This window comes from Anolis sagrei, chromosome 3 (assembly GCF_037176765.1).
Source record: "Anolis sagrei isolate rAnoSag1 chromosome 3, rAnoSag1.mat, whole genome shotgun sequence".
Lineage (NCBI taxonomy): Eukaryota > Metazoa > Chordata > Lepidosauria > Squamata > Dactyloidae > Anolis > Anolis sagrei.
The window spans coordinates 213,861,812-213,887,466 of NC_090023.1; the positions used below are offsets into that span (position 1 = coordinate 213,861,812).

The following is a 25,655-nucleotide window of genomic DNA, read 5'->3' on the forward strand; positions in this document are numbered from 1 at the left end:
AGATGGGGGTTGCAACGGACAACAGGGAGCTCTGGGGTGGGTTGGTCCATGAGGACACGAAGAACCGGAAGTGACTGAACGAATAAACAACAACAACAAAACTGCTATGGATAATAAAGCAAGAATTGTAGGACAGATTTTCAAGTAGGCTGCGATGTTCAGCTCAAAATAACCCTGTATCTTCACCCAACAAAACCACAAGATCATAACAAGATCATGGGTACTATCCTCAGTTTTAGTAAATGCCAAAATTGTTCCAAAATTCCTCCCAGGATATCATGTATCACTCAATCAAGCCTTGGGAAAGAACAATTTTATAAAAGCAAAAAATTACTATTTTTTCAGAGTTTAGTACAGTCTATTCTGTTTAAAGATATTTTAGAATACTGCCCTGGCATCTATTTTTTCAGATGGAAATGTGTGAATCTTCCTGACACATGCCTGCTTTTCTCTAGAAACAGAACTCAGTGTTTTATTACCTACAGTTTAAGCTAGTGAATATTTACTCATTCTGAGTAAAATCTAACTATAAAATAGTTTTATTTCTGGAGATTATCAAACATTATTGAGAGTTTATACGGGTCTCCTTAATAGATGGTTCTGTTTTGGGATGTTTACAAGTCAAATTATTAGGAAATATACTTGCAAGATATAAACAGCCACACACACAACTTTGGACTTGTATTGAAATAAAAGGGAATTGACAACAGTTTAAAGCCAGGAAGGCCAGTATTCTGCGATATAGTAAAAATGAAAAAAAAAGAAAGAAAGAAAAAGACACTGAATAGCTGTGAATGAAATACAAGAGCAGTGAAATCTATGCTGCAATTTTTCCCAGAGATCATGATATCCTTGAATGCCTTTCTATTCATGCTACAACCATACAAATGTTACTATATTTCTAGGCCAATCAAATGTATAACATGGAGGAAAAATAAGTTGGACATTGAGACGTGCTGTTGAAAGGGGTTGTCAAAGTAAAGTTCCAAACTGTAAAGGAGCTGGGTTGCTGTGAGTTTTCCAGGCTGTATGGCCATGTTCCAGAAGCAGTTTCAACTGACATTTCACCCACATCTATGGCAGGCATCTTCAGAAGTTGTGAAGTCTGTTGGAAACTAGACAAGTGGGGTTTATATGCCTGTGGAATGTCTAGCGTGGGAGAAAGAACTCTTGTCTGCTTGAGGCAAGTGTGAATGTTGAAACTGGCCACTTTGATTAGCATGGAATAGCCTTACAGCTTCAAAGCCTGACTGCTTCCTGCCTGGGGGAATATTTTGTTGTGAGATGTTAGTTGGCCCTGATTGTTTCCTGTCTGGAATTCCCTGCTTTTTGAGTGTTGTTCTTCATTTACTGTCTTGATGTTAGAGTTTTTTTTAAATACCGGTAGATTTTGTTCATTTTCATGGTTTTCTTCTTTCTGTTGAAATTGTCGACATGCTTGTGGATTTCAGTGGCTTCTCTGTGTATTCTGACATGATGGTTGTTAGAGTGGTCCAGCATTTCTATGTTCTCAAATAATATGCTGTGTCCAGGCTGGTTCATCAGGTGCTCTGCTATGGCTGACTTCTCTGGTTGAATTAGTCTTCAGTGCTTTTCATGTTCCTTGATTCATGTTTGGACAATGCTGCGTTTGGAGGTCCCTATGTAGACTTGTCCACAGCTGCATGGTATACGGTAGACTCCTGCAGAGGTGAGAGGATCCCTCTTGTCATCTTTCTAAAGGAGCTATCCATGGTGCTAAACCCTATACCCATAATAAGATTAGAACCTTGGTAAAACCACCACCTCACTGAAATGAAAAGCAACAGCCACCAAGGGTGACCAGGATCATGTTTTCACATTCGTTTTTAATGTGCTAGTTGTAATTTTTGCTAAGCTGATCTAATTTGCACGTTATTCATACCTTGGTTACATCATAATTAGAATATTGTAATAGGTTCTGTTTGTGCATAGCTACTCTTGAAGAACACTTGGAAGCCTCAGAAAAATGCAGTAACTAGCCTCATAAGCAAGACTGAAAGATCTTTATAGGTTTCCAGTTGTTTTCCTGATTCAGTTCAAGGTCCTGGTTTTAACCTTTAAAGCCCTAAATAGCTTAGTGCCGAGTTATCTAAAGGGCTGTCTTGTCTTGCCACAAATCCTTCCAGTTATTAAGATCTTATTTCTGAGGTATTCTAAGGATACCACCACTTGTGGGTCTGCTTGACAGGTCTGCAAGAGAGGGCTTTCCTCTTTCTTGTTCACAAGTTGTGGAATGCTTTCCATGTAAGAGCCACGAGAAGCTCCCATTATCTCCTCATAGAAAAGGTGGACAAAGCAGTTAACATTAGCACAAACCTTTAAGTCATTTGATTAGCAAGTCTGGTTGCTGATTTATTAAAATGTTGGTTTACAAAAGCCATGCATAGCTTTATTGTGATTTTAATTTTTCAATTCTGGCATTTTAAGATGCTGTACAGCAAAATAAGTTCTTGATCACAGTAGTACACTGCATGTACTTTAATGAGCATAGACTAGCAGGAACCTTACTGGATGTTGACTATAGAAAAAGCCTCACTGAGTGGAATCTACTAGATATTGTGTAAACAAGCACCTCGCATTTACAGAGTTGTGTTTTGTTTTTGTTATCTCAGGGGATCAATGATACGGTCTTGTGACTAGAAACACAGAACTAGGGGGGAAAGAGCCATGGTGTCTATTTCTGGCTCTGTTGAAGACTGGCTGCACTACCCTTTATGCTATTTTCAATGCCATTACATTGCACTCCATTTATACAGTCCATGTTTACTATGGGCAGCTGTTATACTGCACAATAACTGAAAACCAATGACCATAAATGGTATAATAGCCGTACACTGTGCCTCCCTCCCAATGGCAGATGTTTGCTTACAAATCCCCTCCATTCCCTCCAACTATTACTGCTTCTCCCTGTTCTCCCCACCCTCTGCCCCCACTTTAGGGACATCTAGAAAGGCATGGGATTCTTCTTTGCAAGGATTCTTGAACGTCTTCTTTTTCTTTCACTATAAGTCATGTTATATAAGTCAAGTCTCATTTCCAAAGTCGTAACAAAAAGGAGCCATTTTGCAAAACCAGTATCAGCCCCTGATATCTTTAGGCCAGGCATCTTCAACTGTGGCCCTCCACCTGTTTTGGCCTACAACTCCCAGAAGCCCTAGCCAGCTTGTTCAATGGTCAGAAATTCTGGGAATGGGAGGCCAAAACAGCTGGCAGATGCCGGCTTTAGACTGTGAGTATGCTGGAGTGACCCACAAACAACTTCGCCGAGTTTGCCTTTCTTCCACTTTTCTTCTTCTTAACTGTTATAAGAACTTGAAAAGCACACTGCTTGCTCTATTAAACATTAAGGATTATTTAGTTCAGAGTTTCCCAAACTGTGTTCTTCCAGATGTTTTGGACTTCAGCTCCCACAATTCCTAACAGCTGGTAAGCTGGCTGGGATTTCTCGAAGATGAAGTCCAAAATACCCAGAGAAGCAGAGTTTGAGAAACACTGAACTAGTCCATCATCCTATTTCAGTGGTTCTCAACCTGTGGGTCTCAGAAATCCCAGCCAGTTTGCCAGTTGTTAGGATTTCTGGGAGTTGAAAACCAAAACATCTGAGGACCCACAGGTTGAGAACCACTGTCCTATTTCCTACTACACAGTGCTTCCCATAGAGGCCTATGGGAACTCCACCGGCAGACAGAAAGGCAATGTCCTCTCCTATTTCTACTATCCCATGCCCAGCCCTTTTATAGTTGGCCCATGTGCATTTAGTAACCCTGGCCATTGGTTTTGTTGAACCTCCACTGATGGAGCTACAATGAATTGAGTTTTTAATATTTTTATCTTTAATACATTTTAATAGAATCTTTTGTATTTTATGATGTTTTTAGTTGTTATTTTGTCTATTAAGGTTATTAGGTTGTGTTATGTTGTCGAATGTGTTATTTTGATGTAATTATCTGTATGGTTTCTTTCTGGCAATTGAATGTTTGCCTTAGATGTTGGGAGCTGCCCTGAGTCCCTTTGGGGAGATAAGGCGGTATACAAATAAAGTTTATTTATTTATTTTTAAATTCCCAGGAAAATGTTCAAGCAGGAATTCAAAATGTAATCCGCACTGCTATCCTGAATAATTGGATGCCATCCCCAAATCTGATCACTCATTCATAATTCTGGAAACAAGTAAAGAGGCAATGTAGACCATGAGATCCTCAAGCAGATACATTGCTTTCAATCTATCTGCTTGAGAATCTCATGGTCTACATTCTTCCACTATAAATTTGTTCATACTCTCTGTTCCTTGTTCTTTAACCAATGCCCTGTTCACAGAAGGACCTTTCTTCTTATGCCATTTTTGATCAAGAGACGCCATGTGCATCTTGAAACTAACTCTAAAACTCTAAAAGATAGTTGATTTTTCTTCAGCAAAACTTGTTATTCTCCATGTTTGGCAATTTTATGTTTAATAATGCTTAACCTAGTTTACCCTCAAAAACATTATTGCTGGCCTGCAATTCTTCACGATTCCCCCATTCCATTTTATACCTTTAAGATGAGTAGTTCAATCTTAGGGATATCTTAGAGTCTGTTCTGATGTGCTCCTGGATTTTTTTTAAAGATATCTAACATCCATAATTTATTGGATTGCCTGGAATGCTGCCAGTTGGAGCCCACTGTGATGGGGTCTTGGTCAATCAAACAAAGAAGCTAACTCAGTCCTCAACCACATAAAAATACCCCAACCCAACTTCACAAGCACCCCTGAACCTGGTAGACTCTTAAACACTACCATCACGATTTTGAAAGGGACTGGTTTTTTACTTGCTCTGAAAAGTGGCAGCCAATGTGGAGGTTTAAGAGGAATTGGCCCCTGGCCCCATGCAATTGGTGACTAATGTACTGTCTGAGCATGAACTTTTGCATGAGCTGTTCTCACTTCCTCATTTTGCAAATTAGCTTTATTAGCATTTTGCAAATATTGCTTATTTGGAAGGAAGTATGGTTTTATTTGCAAGTCCAATTGCCCAAGCACAAAATTTTGAAGGAACCAAACTTCTGGAAACATATTGGCCAAAAGGAGGAAACATTTCATGCAGGGTCCCATTAAAGCCACATTTTCCTTTAGTGAAGGTTCCTGAACTCTGGTTCTCCAGGTATTTTGGATCTCAGCTCCCACAATTCCAAACAGTTGGTAAGCTGGCTGGGATTTCTGGGAGCTGAAGTCCAAAACACCTGGAGAACAAAAAGTTGGGAACCATTGCTTTAATGTCTTCTATCACTGTTCTGGAAAGTGTCTGAAGGCAGAAACTACACAGGATGGACCAGTTGTATACCTTCCCTCCACTTAACATTTCTCTCTCTGTGGGCTAGGTATGATCCATAGGGAAGTCCATATGACTGACTCCAAACATGTTATAATGGTTTTAGAACTGGATTAGGTCACCAGAGAACAAGGTCTGAAATCCTGCTCTTCTGTGGAAACCTTAGTTCAGTGGTTCTCAACCTTTGGGTCCCCAGATATTTTGTCCTTCAACTCCCAGAAATCCTAATAGCTGGTAAACCGGCTGGGATTTTTGGGAGTTGTAGGCCAAAACACCTGAGGATCCATAGGTTGAGAACCACTGCCTTAGTTACTAAAGAGAAGACACACTCTCTCAGCCTCAGAGGAAGGCTAAAGTGAATGTTCTCTGAAAACTTCTGCCAAGAAAATTCTATGGTAAGTTCATCTTAGGGTCACCATATGTCAGAAATGACTTAAAGGCACACAATAACTAACTATTCCAACCTTCTTGTTAAAAACTTTAACAAAATAGAACAACAGTAATATTAATTGGCATTATCCACCTTTTCTTGCAATTGATGTTGCAACAAAATATAAGAAAGTTGTATGATTACTGCAGCATAAATATTATATGCAAACTACCAATCATGTTCCGTGTTCTGAGAAAAGAAAACAACATTGTTTGCATATGCAGCTAGGCAAGCTAATGTGAATTAGAAAAGGTAGAATGAAGCAAATTTAAATAGATTCTGATTGCTTATTCATATATGCTTATTCTTCAAATCCATTTCACATTTAAGTTAAGTAAACTTAATCAAAATTTAAAATAAAAAGGCAACAGAATTTAAAGCAGAGTTCTAGCTGACGGCTTGATGATCTTGAGAAAATGGCCCTGATGCTCATTTGCTGATAGTGATCATTTTCACCAACTTTAATTAATCTGTGAGTAATATAAATAGCCCCTGTGTACTATATCTCTACTTTGTTCTTATTGCAGAGAGACATAGACTGCAGTAGTACCTCCCTAAGGACAACCTCATTAAGGACCTTTTCACACGGGGCATTTTTGCCCATTTTGCCACTTTTAATCATGGCAAGGACAGAGCCTTCCGTGTGCCATCACACAATGCATGGTTTTATTTGCAAGTCCAATCGCCCAAGCACAAAGTTTTGAAGGAACCAGATTTCTGGAAACATATTGGCCAAAAGGAGGAAACATTTCATGCAGGGTCCCATTAAAACCACGTTTTCCTTTAGTGAAGGTTCCCAAACTTTGGTTCTCCACCCACATTCCTCCCAAAGTGGAGAAGCAACAAAAGGTGCTTTCTCCTCCACTACAGGGAGGAAAGTTTAGTTTGGGTAGTTCCAACAGAGGTACCCGCACTTTCTTCCCCTTTCTGCCGTGTGATGGCAGAAAGGTCGGTTGGGCAACACGTGGTGCTTCCCGTTGCTGCCCTTTCTGCCATCTGATGAGGGAAGGGAAATGATGCCAAAGCACCCTCTCCCATCCCCTCCTTGTGATGAGGGGAGGAGGGAGGGCGTGCAGGGTGCCACAAACTGCCCCGTGCACCTTCCTTTCGCAGGCGCAACAGAATGGTCTGAAAGGGCCGCGTGAAGAGGTGCTTAGTGTCATCTAAGAAGCAGTTCCCATCAAAAATTTCAAGATTCACTTCTGATTAAACAAGCACAGAATTGTACTTTTTAGAATTCATGATGTACATCTGTTTTGTGCTTCAGGTAGTTTTCTCAAAAACCGTTTTAGATCTCCTATGCATGTGAAATAAAAACCATCAGTTGTAAGGGCATGCCATCAAAAGAAATCGCTATGACAGATCTGTCCAAATTTCCAATGTAAAACTATTGCTATTTTGAAAGAACTGAATACCATTGTCAATTATCTATGTATTAAAGTTCTAGAATTCATTGAAAAGCAAGGGGAATAGAAGGGGGTTTGGAAAGAGTGAAGAAACAATCAGGTTAACCTCCAGTCCAAGGGATCAGTCTACATAATCCTGGGTATTCTATAGATTAAGCAGGAAACAGATGCACTGCAGGAAGATTCCCACAGAGCAACCAAAGTATCACACAAACCGGCAAATCTGATCAAATGCATCAAGAGAATTCAACCCCCCAACACATGTAAATAATCCAAGGTGCCATTCAATCAAGTTTTGGAGAAATCACTTCCTGGCCCCAAGATTTAAAAACCAGTGTGAATCAAATATATTGATTAAGCTTTCCATGGCTTGAGGGAGAGGTGGATTATTATGCAACCTCCTGCCTTGTCTCAGGCTTCAGCACTTTCTATTCCCGAAGGGAAAAGATGAGAAAAAGGCATGTTGCAGAGGCCCATTTGCTGACCACAACTGAGACACCTGAACAGAAATCACAAGATAGTATCCAGAAATATGTTCAACTCTGACTTATATTTTTGCCTTGAATTTCCCTGTATTTCCCTATATTTTTGCCTTGAATTTCTGAGAAACAATGCATTTTCTTTTGGTTTCCAGAATAAATGTTTGGTGATGAGCAATTTATAGCCATTACTCCTATAGTGGTATTTAACCTCAATAGTTCTTTCCCATTGGCAGACCTGGAGGTATTATTATGTATCCAGTTATACTATATTTTTCCTGTATTAATTATAATTTCACAGAAAATTAACAGGGGTGCAGATGCAGTATAATCACACTGACTGCCATTGAATAATATTTTATCACATAGATCTCTACTAAAGACACACATTAACAAATTCCTCTAGATTTCCCCACCTTCAGGTCATCATAGGATTAACAGTTGAAGCAGCTGAGGAGCTCTAGTAGTTCTGATTGGATATCTCACTCTTTGTTATGACAATATGTTTACATTATTTTGCAAATACGTGGCATGTGACATGCTTGAGAGAAAGGCACAAACTGTCTTACAAATTTTAGGTCTAACACTGAGAATGAACTATTAACAATGTAATTGGATTCCAGTATAATACATGAATAAATACATTACTTGAATGAATAATTATTTGAAAACAGTAAAAAAGAACTACAGGGAAAATACAGAATGGAAATAGCTCAGATATAAATGTTGCAGCTTGGAAAGTATATTTCATACTATATTGATTACCACAAGTTTTGTATATAGCCAACTTTCTATGTAAACCTTCAATTTGCATTCCTGTCTGAGTTTTTAATACTTCTAGCAACATATAATTTAGATGTAAAACACAAAATCCACAAAGTATAAAAGGTTATCAAGAAAAAAAAATAAAAATAATAATCTAATGCAATGAATAGGTTCAATATTAAATGCATTGTGCAGCTATGAGATGAAGTTAAGCTCTATTTGGCCCCATCAATTTCAGTGTGAGGAAGTTAAGCCTACGATTAACTATTCCCTTGAAGCCCATAGGATGAAATGTAGTTAGTTTTGGCAGGATTACACCCATTATTCAACACAAACAGATTCCAGGTAAACTTTCACTGAATCAACTCTTGAAATCACTCAAGTATGATTCTGGGCATCGTCCTAACAATACCTTTGTTCTGTGTTAATCTATCCAGAATCCTGCAAGACTGCACCCACTTCCTCCTATACTCTTTTTTATTATATCACAAAGACATCCAGCATACAATATGAAATGGATTAAAAATGAAATAGCTCATTCAAGCTTCTAGTAGTGCTGTAAACTGATTAGTGTTTCACTTAAACACAGAGAAGGCAGAATCCCACAATAGCGAGAATTTAAAAAGATGGGATTCTGATCCATTTTCTTTGATAACTTCTTCCCTTGATTCTTTTTAAATTGTCCTGTCTTCCTGTTAGCAATTATACAACACTCTTTTCTTTTCTTAACAGCATCAGCGCAAAAAGCAGAATTCTGTAGACCAATATTTGTTGGAAGCAATAAAACAAAAGCAAACATGGAACGAGGCTAGATAAAACACACACATCCCTAAGGATTTGGCTTTAAAATAAGACTATCTCGCACAAGCACACTTTCCTTAGAAAAGGCACAGCATGAGAAACAAATAGAAATATTGACTCCATCTCTGTACCTCGCTTACCTTTTTGAGCCATATTGTCCCCTGCTGCAGAAGGGTCAGGCAAAGGGCAAAAACATTCTCCCCCACATTAAGTATTTGCTGTCTAAACATCAGTGCTGCTGGCCAGCTCCTTACCGTATAGAGTGCTTCTGGTTAGCTGTCCCCCCATCGTACTGCGCAAGGTGGCTTGGCTACCTTGCAGTTTCCTCTCTCACTGGGCAGAGATGCAGAGCTCGGAGCATGCAGGCATTGTCAGCACACAAGAGAAATGCACGCTCCTCCGACACAGGGAGGTTTAATGACTCTCCATAAATACACACTCATGAACAGAACGACAGAAGCCTGCGATCAGCCTCCACCCACTTTCTGACCCTCTCAGGCTCAGCAGTAAGCAGAGGCATATGTCATGGTTATTTACATAAGGAGGAGACTTGTGACTCTGAAATAGCTGGGGAAGCTCAAAGAATTTTACACATATAACATCCCAGCCCCGAAGCAGTTCAAGGGCAACCAAACACGCCCCATCCATCCGCCTCTATGCTGTTTTCCCCAACCTGGGTTTACACTTCAAATAAATTGCTTAGAGGAATTATAGTGGATTTCTTGGCTTCAAAGGGGTAGCTGCCTGCTTAGTCCCCCAATCCCAATGCATCCCTTGCTTTTGAGCAAAACAATGCCTTTGCTTCTGAAAATTTCACTGCAAATATATTTGTTTACAACTCAAAAATCTGACTGTCAATGAAACTTGCTTTCCACCACTGTAACAGTGTAATTAAAAGATGAAAGAAAAGAGAAAGAAAGACATCAATTCATTACATAAGTCCTGATAACAAGACGGGAAACTTAAACCCAAATAGTTGTATTACCAGACATCACTGGTCCGGATCCTCTTCTGGTTAATTATTAATTATTTAAGAGCGAGGGAGAAGTTTTCTGAAAGGCAGGATGGTTCAGCCTAGACTGCAATAGCAAAAACATTTTCCGCCAACCCCCCCCCCCCCCCCCCCCAGCTTTTGTGCCAGGATTGCAGGCTCAGCTCAGACACAATGCAGCCTGCGCTTCAGTCCATTACTTCTGCTGATTAACTGCAGTGAGCGTTATTAAAGCAGTGAGTTGTAGAGACAGGTTGGGGTAGGGAAGCAGGGACCTCTATTCTGTTCCTCCTTGAGGGGTTATGAATTTTCTCCTCTACCAAAGCTGAGCAGACAATTTTTGGACCTATTCCCCCAGCTCAACCACCACAACTTTAAATCATACTAACTTGATGCTGAAGTTCCAAGTCACAAAACTCCATGTTGTACAATTGTCGTCCCTCGCCAGCATTATAGGTATGTAACACAGAAGGAAGAGTTGAAAAACATGTTGAAGTACTAACATTTGCTGTCCTCAGGTATGAGGGTGTAAGGGTTGAGGGAGAAACACATATTAAATTGTCTGAAAAGAAATTAGACCTCATCTAGGCTATAACTTTCATTAAGTTCCCTAGCATCTACAGCATGGTCTAACACACTTGCCAGTTTGAAAGAATGGCTGGCACCTCTGATGTCAGTTGGCCAGTTGCCAGGCAATGGGACAGTCAAAATCAATTAGCAGTGTTCATAATCTCTGCTGGCTGGTCTCCCTGTGGTCCACTGACACAGCTGATAGACAAAGAACTCCCCTGAGGAAATGTACAATGTGTATACATTGGCTAATTAATTAGGTGTAAACCAAGGAGCTTGGCATTATTACTCAGAAAATGACATAGGTGGCTTGGTGGAACCACAACCAGCACAGAAGGCTTAGAGGACATAAGGGCCAGGAAGATAGGAAAGAAGTATATTGTCTCTACACCAAGAACTAACACTGGAAACTCAAGACTCCACCCAGAAACAACTATGTCCTGCTTCTCTTAGGAACAAACATACATAATGTCTATTCAGAAATCTAAGTCCAATCAAGTGCAGTGGGCAAGTGTTAACAGGCAAGTGTGAACAGCACCACACTGTTCTAGGTGACACACTGTAGTGACATCAAGTATGAATATCTTCTCTGTGCTCTACAGACCAAGTTCCACACTACTTTTTCCCTTTATTATTTTGCACTTAAAACCCAATTCCCATCATCATATTATCTCCACCTTCTCTTTCTTCTTCTACTATTATTGTTATTGTTGTTATTATTATTTTGTTATTTTGCCTTTTTCTCAATCTTGGAGTTATGGAACCTCACAAAGTTGCAACAAGTACAGGTAGCAGCCACACCATTAAAGCACATAAATGTTAACATAATTAAACTCTGAATAGAATTAAAACCAATTGAAAAATGAGCCCATAAAAACAAAGGCAGACTCGGCAGCACATAATTCAATGTCATTTCCCAATGAGCAGTTAGTTCTCAAATGCCTCTTGAAATAAAAGACTTTGCCAGCCCTCAGAAGTAACTGGATTTAGGCCACAGTCCTATTTCAATATATAATACAAATGTGGATTCAAAAATTATTGTTGTCCTGTAAAACATCCAATTTTTTAAAATGATATTCAGTGCTGAGCTGTTCTTCTTAATGTATTGTCGAAGGCTTTCATGGCCGGAATCACTCAGTTCTTGTGGGTTTTTTCGGGCTATATGGCCATGTTCTGGAGGCATTTCTCCTGACGTTTCGCCTGCATCTATGGCAGGCTTCCTCAGAGGTCTCAGAGACGTCTGAGGAAGCCTGCCATAGATGCAGGCGAAACGTCAGGAGAAATGCCTCCAGAACATGGCCATATAGCCCGAAAAAACCCACAAGAACTGTGTTCTTCTTAATGTTTAGAAAACCTATTTCGCTAGAGCTCAAGACCACTATTTCTTGTCTTATAGCAATCAGTTGCACCAGTAATAGATAATTTCTTAAATATGAGGCCCCCTCTACACTGCATATAAAATCCAGATTATCTGCTTTGAACTGGATTATATGGTAATGTAGACTCGTATAATCCAGTTCAAAGCAGATAATCTGGGATGAGATCCTGAGATAGAGCAGTATAGATCCAGCCTTAGAGACATAATAGTCCAATTGAAGGTATATCTCTATATAAAGCACACAGATTATTATATAAAATGTTGTATGATTAAGACAAGGCAGGCTTTTTTTAAAAGTCACAATAACTCCTGATTGTTTTTAACTCTTGGAACAGCACTAGTCTTCCTGAATTCTTCAATGTACATTTACTAAAGTTCTGTCTTTGCTGCAGTCTGCATCTTTACAGCATTTTCTTGGCAGGCGTACCTCCTACTTACTTCTACTGCTGCATTACTAGCAATGCTGCAAGAGCAGCGCTGAAGCTGCATTGCTGAAGCTGCAGGATCAGTCCAAAGATACACAGAAAGGTTGCAAGAGCAGCTCTGTTCACATCAGACCTTTGCATACTCAATTAAATTGTCAGTAAAATAAGTTTTTCAGCTCTGTTCATCAATAATATTTATTAACTTTAGTAAGATCTAAGAAAATGTATTCCTTTCCATGTATATTTTAAAAGTGAATGAGAGCAGGACTGCAGTAGTTTATGGCAAGATGTAGCGATGGACAAAACATGGGCATTCCCATGTTTTGTAAAGATTCTGGTCTCCCAAATAAGCATTCTGTACTCTCCAATGGAATTTCCCTTCATCTCCCAAATTTCTAGCATTGCAGTAACTTGATTTCATTTCAACCTGTACAAATACATTTTAAGTTTCCAAAGAAAAAGGGGAGGCAAGAGTATCAAGGGAATACAAATACAGCAAATATGATTCTTGGGTGCAAACAACTTTTGGTTTCCCATTCTCTGTAGTACTTGACATCATATATATTTTTATCTGCATAAATATCACACACTAGGTCAGGAACACCTTTCCACCCAGCATCAGAGTTCAGTAGTTGCTAACTACAGAAGTTTATTTACAAAAGGCAAATACAAAAGGGAAAAAGGGCATTGTCCAAAAGGCAGTAGAAAAGGTGCTATAAAATAACAATAGTCCAAAATATAGAGATCAATAGTCCAAACTGATAATGTCCATTTATTTATTTCATATTGAAAGCATTGCATAAATTACTATGAAACTGATAAAAATAGAAGGGGTGCAGGTGGCTAAATATCCTTTGACCAAAAATGGGCAACAGCAATGGCATTGTCTGTGGCCTCCAACAATTCTTCCTCTGTGCATGAGGCAGGGCATAGTGGACAAGCATACAGATGTGGAGTTGTCTGTTCTGCTCCACAGTCCCATGAGGTGTGGGATTCTTTTAGGCAGTGCCATTTTTCCAGGTTGTCTTTTGATCTTTTGGTTTCATGATAATATCCATCAAACCCAGGATAACAAGATATAGGTACATGAAGTCCAAATAATAAGGTACATGAAAATCCAAGAAGTCAAAACATCATCATAATTCCATAACATGAAAACAAGAACTTAAGCGAGGCAAAATTCCATACAGAAACACAGGCAAACTTGAGAGCTAGTCAGTTGTCTGCTCTGAAGAGCCCCAAGAACCAGCATCTAATTTAAGCTCAAACTTGACCAAACAGACATGAGATCATCTTTTCTGCACTTGTGTTTCAAGGACTGTTTCTCACGAAGTCTTTCAGTCTTTCTGACCTCCTAATTAACTCTCTTTAGCTCGCTCCAAGCAGAGCCCTAATTTCATCTCACAGGGCAACTCCCCAACTTCTGAAGGCTCAGAATTCCAGTCTGGCTGATTCTCAAAAGAAACATCCGTATATCTCTTCTGCAACTGTTGGCCCTGGCGTGTCTCTGTGATCTATGGCCTGCATTTCTGTCTGTGTTTCAACCTGAGGAACAGGCACAGACTCAGTGAAAATCTCATCCCCAGAACAGAATCCCCAGCATCCTGCTGAACCCCAACTATAGATCTGCTTTGCTTAAGGTGATTTTTTTTCTCTTGTGACATTTCTCTAAGCTCAGTGCTAATGAAGAGCATGAAAGTTCATTCTCTTATCTGCTAACTCTTCAAACTGGCATCAGGATTTTCCAAGCTCTTTGAGAATTATAATTACTAATCAGTGAATATGACATAATGTTTTATTTGGATATTTTTTGTAATGTTTAGGGTAATAAGCAATCTAATTTTGCCTCTTCTTCATTTATTGATAGTATTCCTTTACTTTAACATCGTACCTTAGGTCAGGCATCCATATCCACAGATTCAATATTTTAAAAATAATCTTGATTTGCCATTTTATATTAAAAATATTATTTTACTATGCCATTGTATATAATGGCACTTGAGCATCCACAGATTTTGGTATCCATTGAGTGTTCCGGAACCAAACGCCAGTGGATACCAAGGGCCCACTGTATAACTATTTCTAAAAACACCCCTCACCCTCTGCTGTTAGGCTGGTTGGTATTGTCTCATTGTTTGCAGATGTTGCTTTCTCTCCTCTTTGAGATAATTCCCATTTGCCATTTGCTGGAGGCCTCTATCACTGGGAGTTTCCTTGCAAAATCGCAAGAAGCCAGTGGGCAATATTTGTGACAGCTGTGAAAGTCACCATAAAAAAACATGTTAAGAGCATACCCTTTCAAGCTTATCAGGATACTTAGGGTACTATTGACATATACATTGTTGATGCCTTTTCCCTTCCTATTTGCTTTTAAGAAAATCCAAGAAAAATGATGAAAACATTTAATTAAACCCACAAACCAAATAAGACCAGAGAAAAAGGAAAATCAATTGCTGTCTCATGCCTCATTTTTTCCTAGATTGCTACATTATATAGCCAAGTTTATTTTCTTTGTATCATTGGAGACTTTACAAGTTCCATTTCCAAATACCAGTGATTTAGTATTTCTTATTACTTACTTACTTACTTACTTACTTATTTCCATCCTTAAAGGGTGCATCTATACTGCAGAATTAATACAGCTTGACACCAGTTCAACTGCCATGGCTATGGAATCCTGGGAGTTGTAGTTTGCTGAAGCACCAGCATTCTTTGGCATAGAAGGCCAAAGACCTTGCAAAATTGCCACTTCCATGATTCTATATCACTGTTGTAGAGGTTAAGATTGTCGGAGGAGGCCCTGCTCTCAATTCCACCCTCCACACAGGCGCGACTGGGCATTCTCAGTAGTGGCCCCTTGTCTGTGAGACCCCATCCCCCAAGGAAATCAGGTCAGCCCCCTCTCTCTTGATGCTCGGGAAAAAGCTTAAGACATGGCTGTGAGACCAAGCATTCAAGCAATAATTGTGTGGGGTAAAATAAACAAACAAATAATAGATGCATCCTAAGTAACATATAAGAATAGTATGGATCTATAGAAGGTGTCATAAATTATATATCTTCCTTTCTTTCTCCACAAGAGTCATGATTTTAAAACACACATATACACGGATACATTGCGGCTATTTTGTTGTTGTTTTTTATCTGTATTTTCAGCCTTATTATTTTTCTTATTGAATGGTAGTGTGGAAGGCAGATTTTGACCCAAATTGGTCAGAGGCACTTTCTACAAGCTGAAGTCTAGAGATCTCTTCCCACTTTGCATACATAACTGACTTCATTCATCAAGGACCCTGACCTTCTGCATTAGATTTTCAGAGGAACGTTGTCATGGGAAAAAGAGGGAAACCTGTTTCCACCAGCCCAGTTACATTGGCCTAAACTGTATCTAATCCAATTAAATAAATTGGCTTTAATTGAATATTGATTTCTTTTTCACTGGATAACCTCATGGTGGTTTCCATTAAAGAACAGGAGTCTCAGGATATTCAGGAAATGTATGCCCAAATTTAATCTAATTTTGCTTGTCACTGCTGATTAACTCCTGCTCTGTAAAACAACAGCAACAAACATTCTCTCTTTTCTTTTTGCCAACATTTTAAGGATGAAACTTGGGACACACATCACCAAACAACATCAGAGTATAGTCAAGATGGCAACCATATATTTATATTTATTTATTTGTCTAAAAGGACACAATTCTGCTCATTCCTCTGTTCCCTACTGATTTAACTGAGTGCAAACTACTTTTTATTTGACCTAGGATGGCAGCACCTGATGCAAGCAGCGGACAAAGTAGAAGGAAGAAAGCAAAAACTGAGACATTTTAAAAGCACATGAAAAAGTGGAACAATGGAGGAATAACTGGGATTTTCCCTGCCAAATTAGAATAATTGGAAAGTGTGGCATACATTTTAGGGTCTGTCTCTCTCTTCCTAGCCCCTGCCATATGTCACTTAGAGAAATTAAGGTGTCAGCATGTCAATTTGCTCATCATAATCAGTTGCAATTTATTTATACTTTATAATTAATATAAAGCATTAACATAATATAAATTATTTTGTTAGCCTGCGTTTACACCAAGGTTACTCCAGGTGATTTCTGCTCAGAAAGCTACACTGGATCCGGCACATAATAGCTAGATCCAAGGCCAGTGTCCAGATTATCCAGCCTGTCCCTGGACCCCATCTCACCCCTAATGCTGTTCTCCACTAGCCATGGGGCTCCCTGGCTATCACCTCTTGCACCTCCAATATTGTACATGCCCCCCTCCTCCCCAAGAAACATCAAGCAAATCATATGATTTTAGTTAAGACTGCAATTAAGAGGTCCATGCCTGGTGACCATCCACTAAATCAGAGCAGCCAGGACAGAGCAACAAGCTCCCCAGATTAAAGGCAACACCACAGTGGTTTATTAAGATTTGGCAACAAAGGATGCACGTACAAGTAATTTACTTCAAAAGATAAACTCACAAGAGAAATACAGTTCTGACAGCTATTCAGACTTCCTGTTCCCTAATCTGAGGCAGGCTAGGATCTGCGCTGGGGGTTCCCTTGATGTCATAACATACAGGAGGAGATTGCTGTGATGGGAAGAATGACAGCTAGTGGTTGGTCAGTTTAAAGAACCAATCCATTTCAGGGACATCCCCTGGGAGGGCCCAGTCCATGAGGAAATAATGGTGTAGATATCCTAATGTGTCTCTGATTAACTAAAGTGTTCAGTTCTGTGTGAGACAAAGGTGCAAGACCCAAAAGACAAAGTGATTGTAGACAATCAAGGGCTTGGTTGCCATCATAGAGAGTTACTGAATTTGTATCTAAGCTCCCCACTTCCACAGGAGCAGCAGACTCTCAGCCTCAAATTAAGTGGACAAAAACCCTGAGCATATTTTAGTGAGAAAGATGATCATCTATCTACATACACATACAAAGACTCTGACAGCTATCTGGCTTGGGAAATAGCTGGATTAATCCTGCTCATCATCTCCTTTCCCAAGGGATTATGTAAATTGGGGCATGGAGAGATGGCTGCATTCAAAAGGTTTTTTGTGACATGTATTTTATATAAATTAAACAGTTTATACTTTTAGGGATTGAGTCAGTACATAAAATACAAATGATAAAGAAATAATCAAATAGATAGATTTTATTAAAGGGTTGGGTATGATAGAGTTTGTAGGGTACAACTACTGCTAGGTCCGTTCTGAACCTCTAGTGCTTTGGCAACTCCAGGTCCGTGAAAAAAGTTTTAATAAAAAAGAAAAATCATATGATTTGCTTGATGTTTCTTGGGGAGGAGGGGGGCATGTACCTAGACCACTAGTGCAGTCAGATTTTTCCAGGTTTCCTAACAATGTTTGAGATTTGCATAGAACTCTTTTATATTATAGTAATGGCACTTCAGACTTAAAATACAAATACAGTTAGGTTAAGCTCACCATAGATGACCAAGTAAAGAGCATAAAAGAAACATGTAACAAATAGCAATAGAATGAGAGTGCACATACTTCCTTCTATAAATGGTGTAACTATTTGAAAGTTGAATAGTCGGTGTTTACTTGTTACCCTTAAAAATGTATGGTGGGTCATTGGGACAATTTTTGTACATCAAGCATATTTTTTTCTGTTTAAATAACAAAAAATTACTAAAATATAATATACTAATAATGAGTAAAAGCATAGTGGGACTTCAAAAGGAGAAAGTAGTATATCAGGGGGTTTTTAAATAAAAAATGCTTCAAGTTTTGGGGGTTTTATGTGGGAAGGAGATATTTGAATATGTTTGAAGCTGGGCTCTTTTGGAGAGTATCTTGATTATAGCCCAATGCAATGTAAATAACTTGCTAGAAATGATAATATCTTTGCAAAACTCAACTAATCCATGAACAAAAGGTTTGGATTTCTACCCATGTTTAAACACCCTGCCATGAGATTTATATGGGGCCAAACCCAAAGATCCCCTTCCCTTTGCCTGCCAGTTGAACCTCAGTTTCCTTTCCACATCTTTGCAGAAACTAAGACAACAAGATAAGATAGAGAGGAGTACATACATGAGCTTGAGACAATACTATCCTGTTTCGACCAAAGATAATAACAGGATATCCCGGTTATTAGTAGTCCATTTCAGGCAGGGTAAATATTTGGGAATGTGTGAGCAACATGAATTATTGCCCCCATCATTTCAAACTGCCTTCATACAATTATTGAGTGTTTTCAGCAATTAAAGAGGACCCAGTTCCGGTTTGGCAATGCCTGTCTGCAAATATTATCAGGTGGCTGGCAAGTTTTTCAAGATGTCCTAGACTTTCTCAGGATGTAATGAATTTACATTTGTGAGCATCACACTCCTATGTAATTTTCCAAGTCTCAGAAGCATTGACTTATGGGAGGCGGGATTATTCTGTGAAATGATCTTCTAGCTAAGCAGAATTGTGAGAAACCTCTGACCATCCATAATTTTTATACCTAAATTTCCCCATTCCATAAGTATCGGCCATGCTAACTGGGGCATCTGGGAAGTCCAACATATCTGGACCAAAGGTTTTTGATGCCCAGGGGTTCTGCAGAGCAAGTGGCATATGTTCTGATAACACAGAAGTGAATTGACAGTCCACATTTTATTTTGTAAAGTCTTGTCCACTGTACATTGTGACTGAGGGAAAACATCTCTAGAACAGAATGGAATGTGTGTCTGAAACAGAATGGGAGTTTTACTTAGTCTTACAGAAAAGACAGTTGGAGATAATGACCAGCTGTCAGTGTTAATAGCTAATTCTTGGATTTAGACTATGGCTTTGTTTGGTTCATAAAACTGTGGTGTAGACCTCTGGCAGTCTACACTTTGCTAATGGCAAATTAATCTCAGCATTTTAACCATTAGTACACTTAAAGAACATTGAGCCAAACTTATGTGAAAACACTATCCAATGAACGAGATGCCTAACATTGCTATCAGTGCCTTTATCCAAAAGGTATAATCAATGTTTTGCACTTTTTTATAGCTACCTGTGCCTTTGTTTCGAGTAAAATGTTAAAACTGAGATATCTGAAGGCATTACTACCATGTTTTCTTCAGGAAGAGTTCCCAAACAATGCTGGGGGAGGTACTGCTATCATTACCTGGAAATTATGTATCTGAAGAGAAGAGTTTTCTGTTCAGAGTGCTTTCCAGTGTTTCTCTGCTTTCATGAAGAATGTCCATGCATTTGGGAATCATTAGTTTTCAGATGTTTTGCTTGTCACATGAGGAACATTTTCCACAAAATGAGAGAAGGTGTGAGGCTACATTTTGACAAAAGTGAACACTTGCACATGGTTTAGAGCAGTGGTTCTCCACCTGTGGGTCCCCAGATGTGTTAGCTTTTAACTCCCAGAAATCCTAACAGCTGGTAGTTGTTTCTGGGAGTGGTAGGCCAAAACACCAGGGAGCCCACAGGTTCAGAACCACTGGTAGAGAATGTGTATAGATGCGCACTGCATATTTATTCTCAAAAAGGAAAGCATACATCTCTGCAAATTCTTCCCCCTGTCTCCAGTGAGTTCGGACAGACTAGTTGCTTTGTATGTTTTTAAAATGTTGCGTGTACTTTTTTGGTAGCAACATTGTATTTTTTTAATAAAAATCCTTCTAATTACTTGGAAATTCAGGTTTTTATGTGTTTTTCAAGATGAAAAACAAAACAGAACCAGTGATTAAATTGAGACTGAGCCAATTTGAACTATATTCAACATCCTACCTCTTCTATATTATATGATGTGCAGCAACTAAATCCTTACATTGAAAAGACAGTTCTTATGTATCACTCAGTCAATATTCACCTGCCAAGGACGCCAGCTTGACAAATCATTTGCAAAACCTGGTTTTTATGCCATTTTTATTAATTTCAAGAAAATCAGCCTGTGTTTTATCAATTATAGCAAAACCTTTCATTGCCTAGAACGTGAAAAACTATGGATCGCTCTTGAATAAATTGGTTTACCACAATATTTGATTATCCTGATACATAATCTGTACTCAAAACAGGAATATGCAGAAATTGAATGATTTTTGATAACCCTTCAGTTTTTTGAAGTAGTGTTATTACTTTGCTTAATCTGGACATGATATTTCTACTGAAACTCTGAAACTGAGTTAGCCTTTCCCCCTGCTGTCTTACGCTAGTGATCCATGTTTAGCTGCTGGTATACTAAGAACCCAGGGTCATTTTCATATTGTCATCAAACCAGGTGTCACACATCCTATATTTATGCACCTGGTTTTCCTCCACCTCCTGCTTGCATCGTTTATTATCTTTTCACCAGGCTAAGTGTGCTTTCATCTTTAGAAAATCAAACCTACTGCTTCCTTGTTCTAACTTTTGCTCTGAATGTGCCCCAACACTTTTTATTATTGGTAGAGACACTTCTTCACACCTGAGCTCATTCTGAGCTTTTGCCTTTCTAACCTTCCCCCTATGACTACTACCACACTACCATACTGACTCAAGCCTAAAGGTCACCTTTTTAAGCTAAATTATATTGCCAAAATTGAGGGGACATTAGATTTGATGGCACATTAGAATTGTGTACATAAACCCACATGTGTGAACAAAGGCAGGACCCCCCCCCCTCAGTTTTGAAGGCCTTGTGAATGAAGCTAGTTGGAGGTTGAGCAAGGCTAGAGAGTTTCTCCAGCCTCAGCCTGACGGAGAGACATGGCTTTCCAAATGGCCTCATTCATGCTGCCTGCCTCCATGATGCACTATCCTTGTTCTGTCGCGTGCATTACATTTGAGGGCAAATCCATTTTTTGTAATGTGCACCTTCAAAATTGAGGTGTACATTACATTTGATGGCACATCATACTTGAGTAAATATGGTAATTTCTCGCCTTTTTATTGGTTTCTTCATTTTTTTACTCATTTCTTCTGAAAGTTCTTTATGTAGCTAACCTTCTATTTCTTATCCAAGCCTTTTAATAATGTTTATTAATGTTAGGTCCAGGAGAAAACCCGTTGCACCCCATCTGTCATTCCTCTTCAGAAGCACTGGTGAGAACACTTTGAATCCAGCAGGTCAACCAAAGTTTCTTTCTCATTAGAGCTCACTTTTCTTTCAAATTAGAATCTTTTTGTGTGTGTTCAACATTTTATATTTGAGGAAACTCCTATGCATCATGAATTCTTTGAGTATTTCTGATCAGTGGGTCTTGCCCAGTACTTCTCTAAGCTTATCGAAAGTGGATTTCTTAAAGTCCAGAGTGCTCATCCAATAACATCCAACTTTCCCTTTCCTCTGTACAGCAAATCACAAGAGGACATGGGCGCTTATATGTTTCCACTGCTTCTAATCACTGACCAATTCTACCCTATTGTTGAGGATCAGATCCAAAACAATCAGTCCCCTTGTTTTTAACTGCCTTCTGGAAAATAGTATTATCAACAAGTCAAGTGAAGAATTTATTGGAAAACTTTTGTAAGATGGAAGACATACATTCTGCTAACAAAATGTTTGTGGCATGCATGGGAGTGGCAGATTTTAAAAAGCAAATCAGACTTTCTGATTCACTTACACCCTTTCCTAAAGAAAAGAATAGGAGCCGTAGAGGTTGCTCTCACCAAACACTGAAAATCTTGCCCTTAAAAGTTGTTTTCTTTTATTTTTTAATGTGCTAGTGTCCACAGAACTGGTAAAAAGAGCAGAGCAGAATAAAGCAAACCAATGCCAAGAAAAGCAGTTAAAGGGATTTCCAAGGCAAGCGAGTCGAATAAGCCTCCATCTAATTGCACAGAAGCTTATTTCGTCAGATTGCCATAACTGTTAAGGTCCCCACGGAACACACTTCAGAATCCCGAATTTTCAAGGTCAATCAACATAAATATGGAGTTATCAAAAGGGGAAAATGACACTAGGAAAAATCAGAAATGTTTCTTAACTCTTAGTACATCACTACATTATTACAAGACCAATATACTCTGGAAGAAACCTTCAATGCTGTTCAGGCAGAATATATTACAGTTCTAATTAACAGACTACAAAAATAACATGTATCAAATAATATTGAAGCTATGCTTTGTCTTATGAACCTCCTCAATGCAATCTAATATAGGGCATCAATAGCAGGGGATGGGTTCATCATGGGGAGGAGGCAGACTGGCAATTGGAAGGGACTGCAATCAAAGGTAATGGTCCTGCTTCAGTGACGGTTTGCTTCCTTTGTGCAATAAAGTCCATAAAGATGTTTCTTTTTACTATACTCAAGTAACAAAAAACAATGAAAAAAGCCTAAAATTACTTCCTCATTACAATTTACAACAAAGGAAAAACAACAAACAAAAGAACAAGAACTCTTTCTTGTTCATGAACAAATGTGTTCTCTCTGGCAGTGAAGGGTTTGAATTCATATCTGAGATTAACTCAAATAAAAGACTGAATGAAGACTTTTTCAGCTTACTCTGTAGAAATTAACTACCAAAGATCAACTCAAGTCTGTCTCTACATTCTGTCTTTTACTGCAAATATCCTCAGGCAAAGCCAAATATTTTGTAATCAAACAAAGGAGCTATCAGTATGTGATGTAAACATTAACAATTTGGAGGAAACTTTTTTCCTGAACTGACTTGTTCCAATTTTGCTGGCTCTTCATACCAATCTTGACATAGACTTTGGATTCGGTTCCATTCCATCAAAATTTCCATGCAAACAGAACGGATTTGCAAGAATATTTTTTTTAAATGATTGAAACTGTTGGCACTTCTAATGATCAATTTCCATGAAGCCTTCTGGAACAACATTGTTCGGGAAAGATGAAAGGTTTCTGTGGGTCTATAACAGGCATGGGCAAACTAAGGCCCAGGGGCCAGATGGGTGCTTACCTCAGGCCCTTCTCATTTTCCCCGTCTTGTTGGCATAAGGACATGGTGGCCTGTTGCATCTTTATGCAGAAAGGATGGGGGAGGAAGGTACGCAGAAGCTGAGAGCCCTCTAGAGCGCTCTCAGCCATTGCATGTCCCATCCTCCTTCTGACAGATGGACTGTGCAAGCGGCCCTGTCCTTATGCTGAGAGGATGGCCCAAGAAAGGCACACAGCAGCTGAAAGCCCTCTGGACCACTCTTGGCCGTTGCCTGTCTCGCATTCCTCCTGGAATAATGCTTAGAGGACAGCCCAAAGATTGAGGAGGAGGATCGAGGAGGAGGATCGGGTCAGTCACTACATATCTCCTTTTCCTCCCAGCATAAGTAGGAACCCCATCCTTATGCCAGGAGGACAACCTAAGGATGACCTGGGCTCTGCCCTGCCCCCTCCCAGCCCCACCCTCTCACAGGCCCTGCCTCTCATGGGCCCATCCCACCCAGTGTGTGCCCATCTGCCCTTTCTCCTGGACAGGCCCTCTCATTCAGATCCATAATGCAGCCCCAAAGCAAAAAGGTTTGCTCATACCTGGTCTATAATATTATAAGGTTAATCATAGAATCATAGAATCAAAGAGTTGGAAGAGACCTCATGGGCCATCCAGTCCAACCCCCTGCCAAGAAGCAGGAACTAGTTTCTTGAAACTAGTTTCAAGAAATACTATTCACTGAATTACAGTTATTATTACTAAAGCTTTATGCTTCTCTCATCCACTACTTGAGGAAAAGGAGATGACTGATTACATTTGTAATGCAAATACACCATCCACTTTGAACATAAAAACAAGGAATTCCAAATCGATGTTGACATCCAATTGTGTAATGCAGTATATTCACAAAGAGCTGACATTCTGCAGAAACAACTAGACAACATTATTAGAAGCTTAGATGATACCATAGAATTTCCAATGTAGAAGTTTGCTGTCAGTATAGAACAGAGAACTTATAGATAGGTACAGCTGCCGCTGAAATGGCAACTATGCATTTCCTTTGATACAACTGAAGATTTTGTTAGATGGCAGCAGTGGTGGCAATAGCAGCATCAATAAATAAATGTGTGTGTGTGTGTGTGTGTGTGTGTGCAGATATGCTACTTTTTTTCAATACAGGTTTCTTCTTCTTCCTGTTCCTCCTCCTCTTCATTTATAATCCTCTTTCCCCTCCTGACCCAAAAAACCGGTACTCAAGATGGCTTGCAATTTAAGAGAAGAACAACATATGTGATGCGGCGGCAAAAAAAGCCAATGGGATTTTGGCCTGCATCAATAGGAGTATAGTGTCTAGATCCAGGGAAGTCATGCTACACCTCTATTCTGTCTTGGTTAAACCACACCTGCAATACTGTGTCCAATTCTGGGCACCACAATTAAAAAGAGATATTGACAAGCTGGAAAGTGTCCAGAGGAGGGCGACTAAAATGATCAAGGGTCTGGAGAACAAGCCCTATGAGGAGCAGCTTAAAGAGCTGGGCATGTTTAGCCTGAAGAAGAGAAGGCTGAGAGGAGACATGATGGCCATGTATAAATATATGAGAGGAAGTCATAGAGAGGAGGGAGAAGCTTGTTTTCTGCTGCCCCGAAGACAAGGATGTGGAACAATGGCTTCAAGCTACAAGAAAGGAGATTCCATCTGAACATTAGGAAGAACTTCCTGACTTTGAGAGCCATTCAGCAGTGGAACTCTCTGCCCCAGAGTGTGGTGGAGGCTCCTTCTTTGGAAGATTATAAACAGGCTGGATGGCCATCTGTTGGGGGTGCTTTGAATTTGATTTTCCTGATTCTTGGCAGGGGGTTGGACTGGATGGCCCAAGAGGTCTCTTCCAACTTACGATTTTATAACTAATAAAAAACCATACAAAATTCAAAAGCAAAGGAAGGGAGATCCCGAGGGAACCAGAAACACATAGCAAAGGAGGAGGAACTGGCTTTGGCAGATCTGGTTCCTTCCAGTCTTCCTGTGTGCCAGCCATATGTTGCTGTTTGCCCTGGTACTTCTCTTCCTTTACTTCGGTGAAACAGAGATTTGGAGAACATAAGAGGAAAGGGAACCAGATTCACAGGGTAAGTAAAGCAGCGTTGGACCATCTCCTTTCCCTGCCTCTGTGCCATGACTCTCCATTTTTCCTAGGAAAAGAAGGGAAACACCAGACAGAACAGAGACTTACAGCACACATGCATCTTGGATA

General features: G+C 39.5%; 1 protein-coding gene across 3 annotated transcripts in view; it reads right to left on the bottom strand.

The window, feature by feature from the left end:
• The window catches only part of NEURL1 (neuralized E3 ubiquitin protein ligase 1), a 209,675-nt gene that overhangs the window by 84,173 nt on the left and 99,847 nt on the right, over positions 1-25,655 (bottom strand). Inside the window, exon 1 of one of the 3 annotated variants that reach the window (XM_060768332.2) lies at positions 9,466-9,724. The exons of 1 other annotated variant lie outside the window; for it this stretch is intronic. In XM_060768332.2, coding sequence (XP_060624315.2) covers positions 9,466-9,499 — 34 coding nt within the window. In that variant the 5' untranslated portion in view covers positions 9,500-9,724. One more of the 3 variants, XM_060768333.2, reaches the window with a different exon arrangement.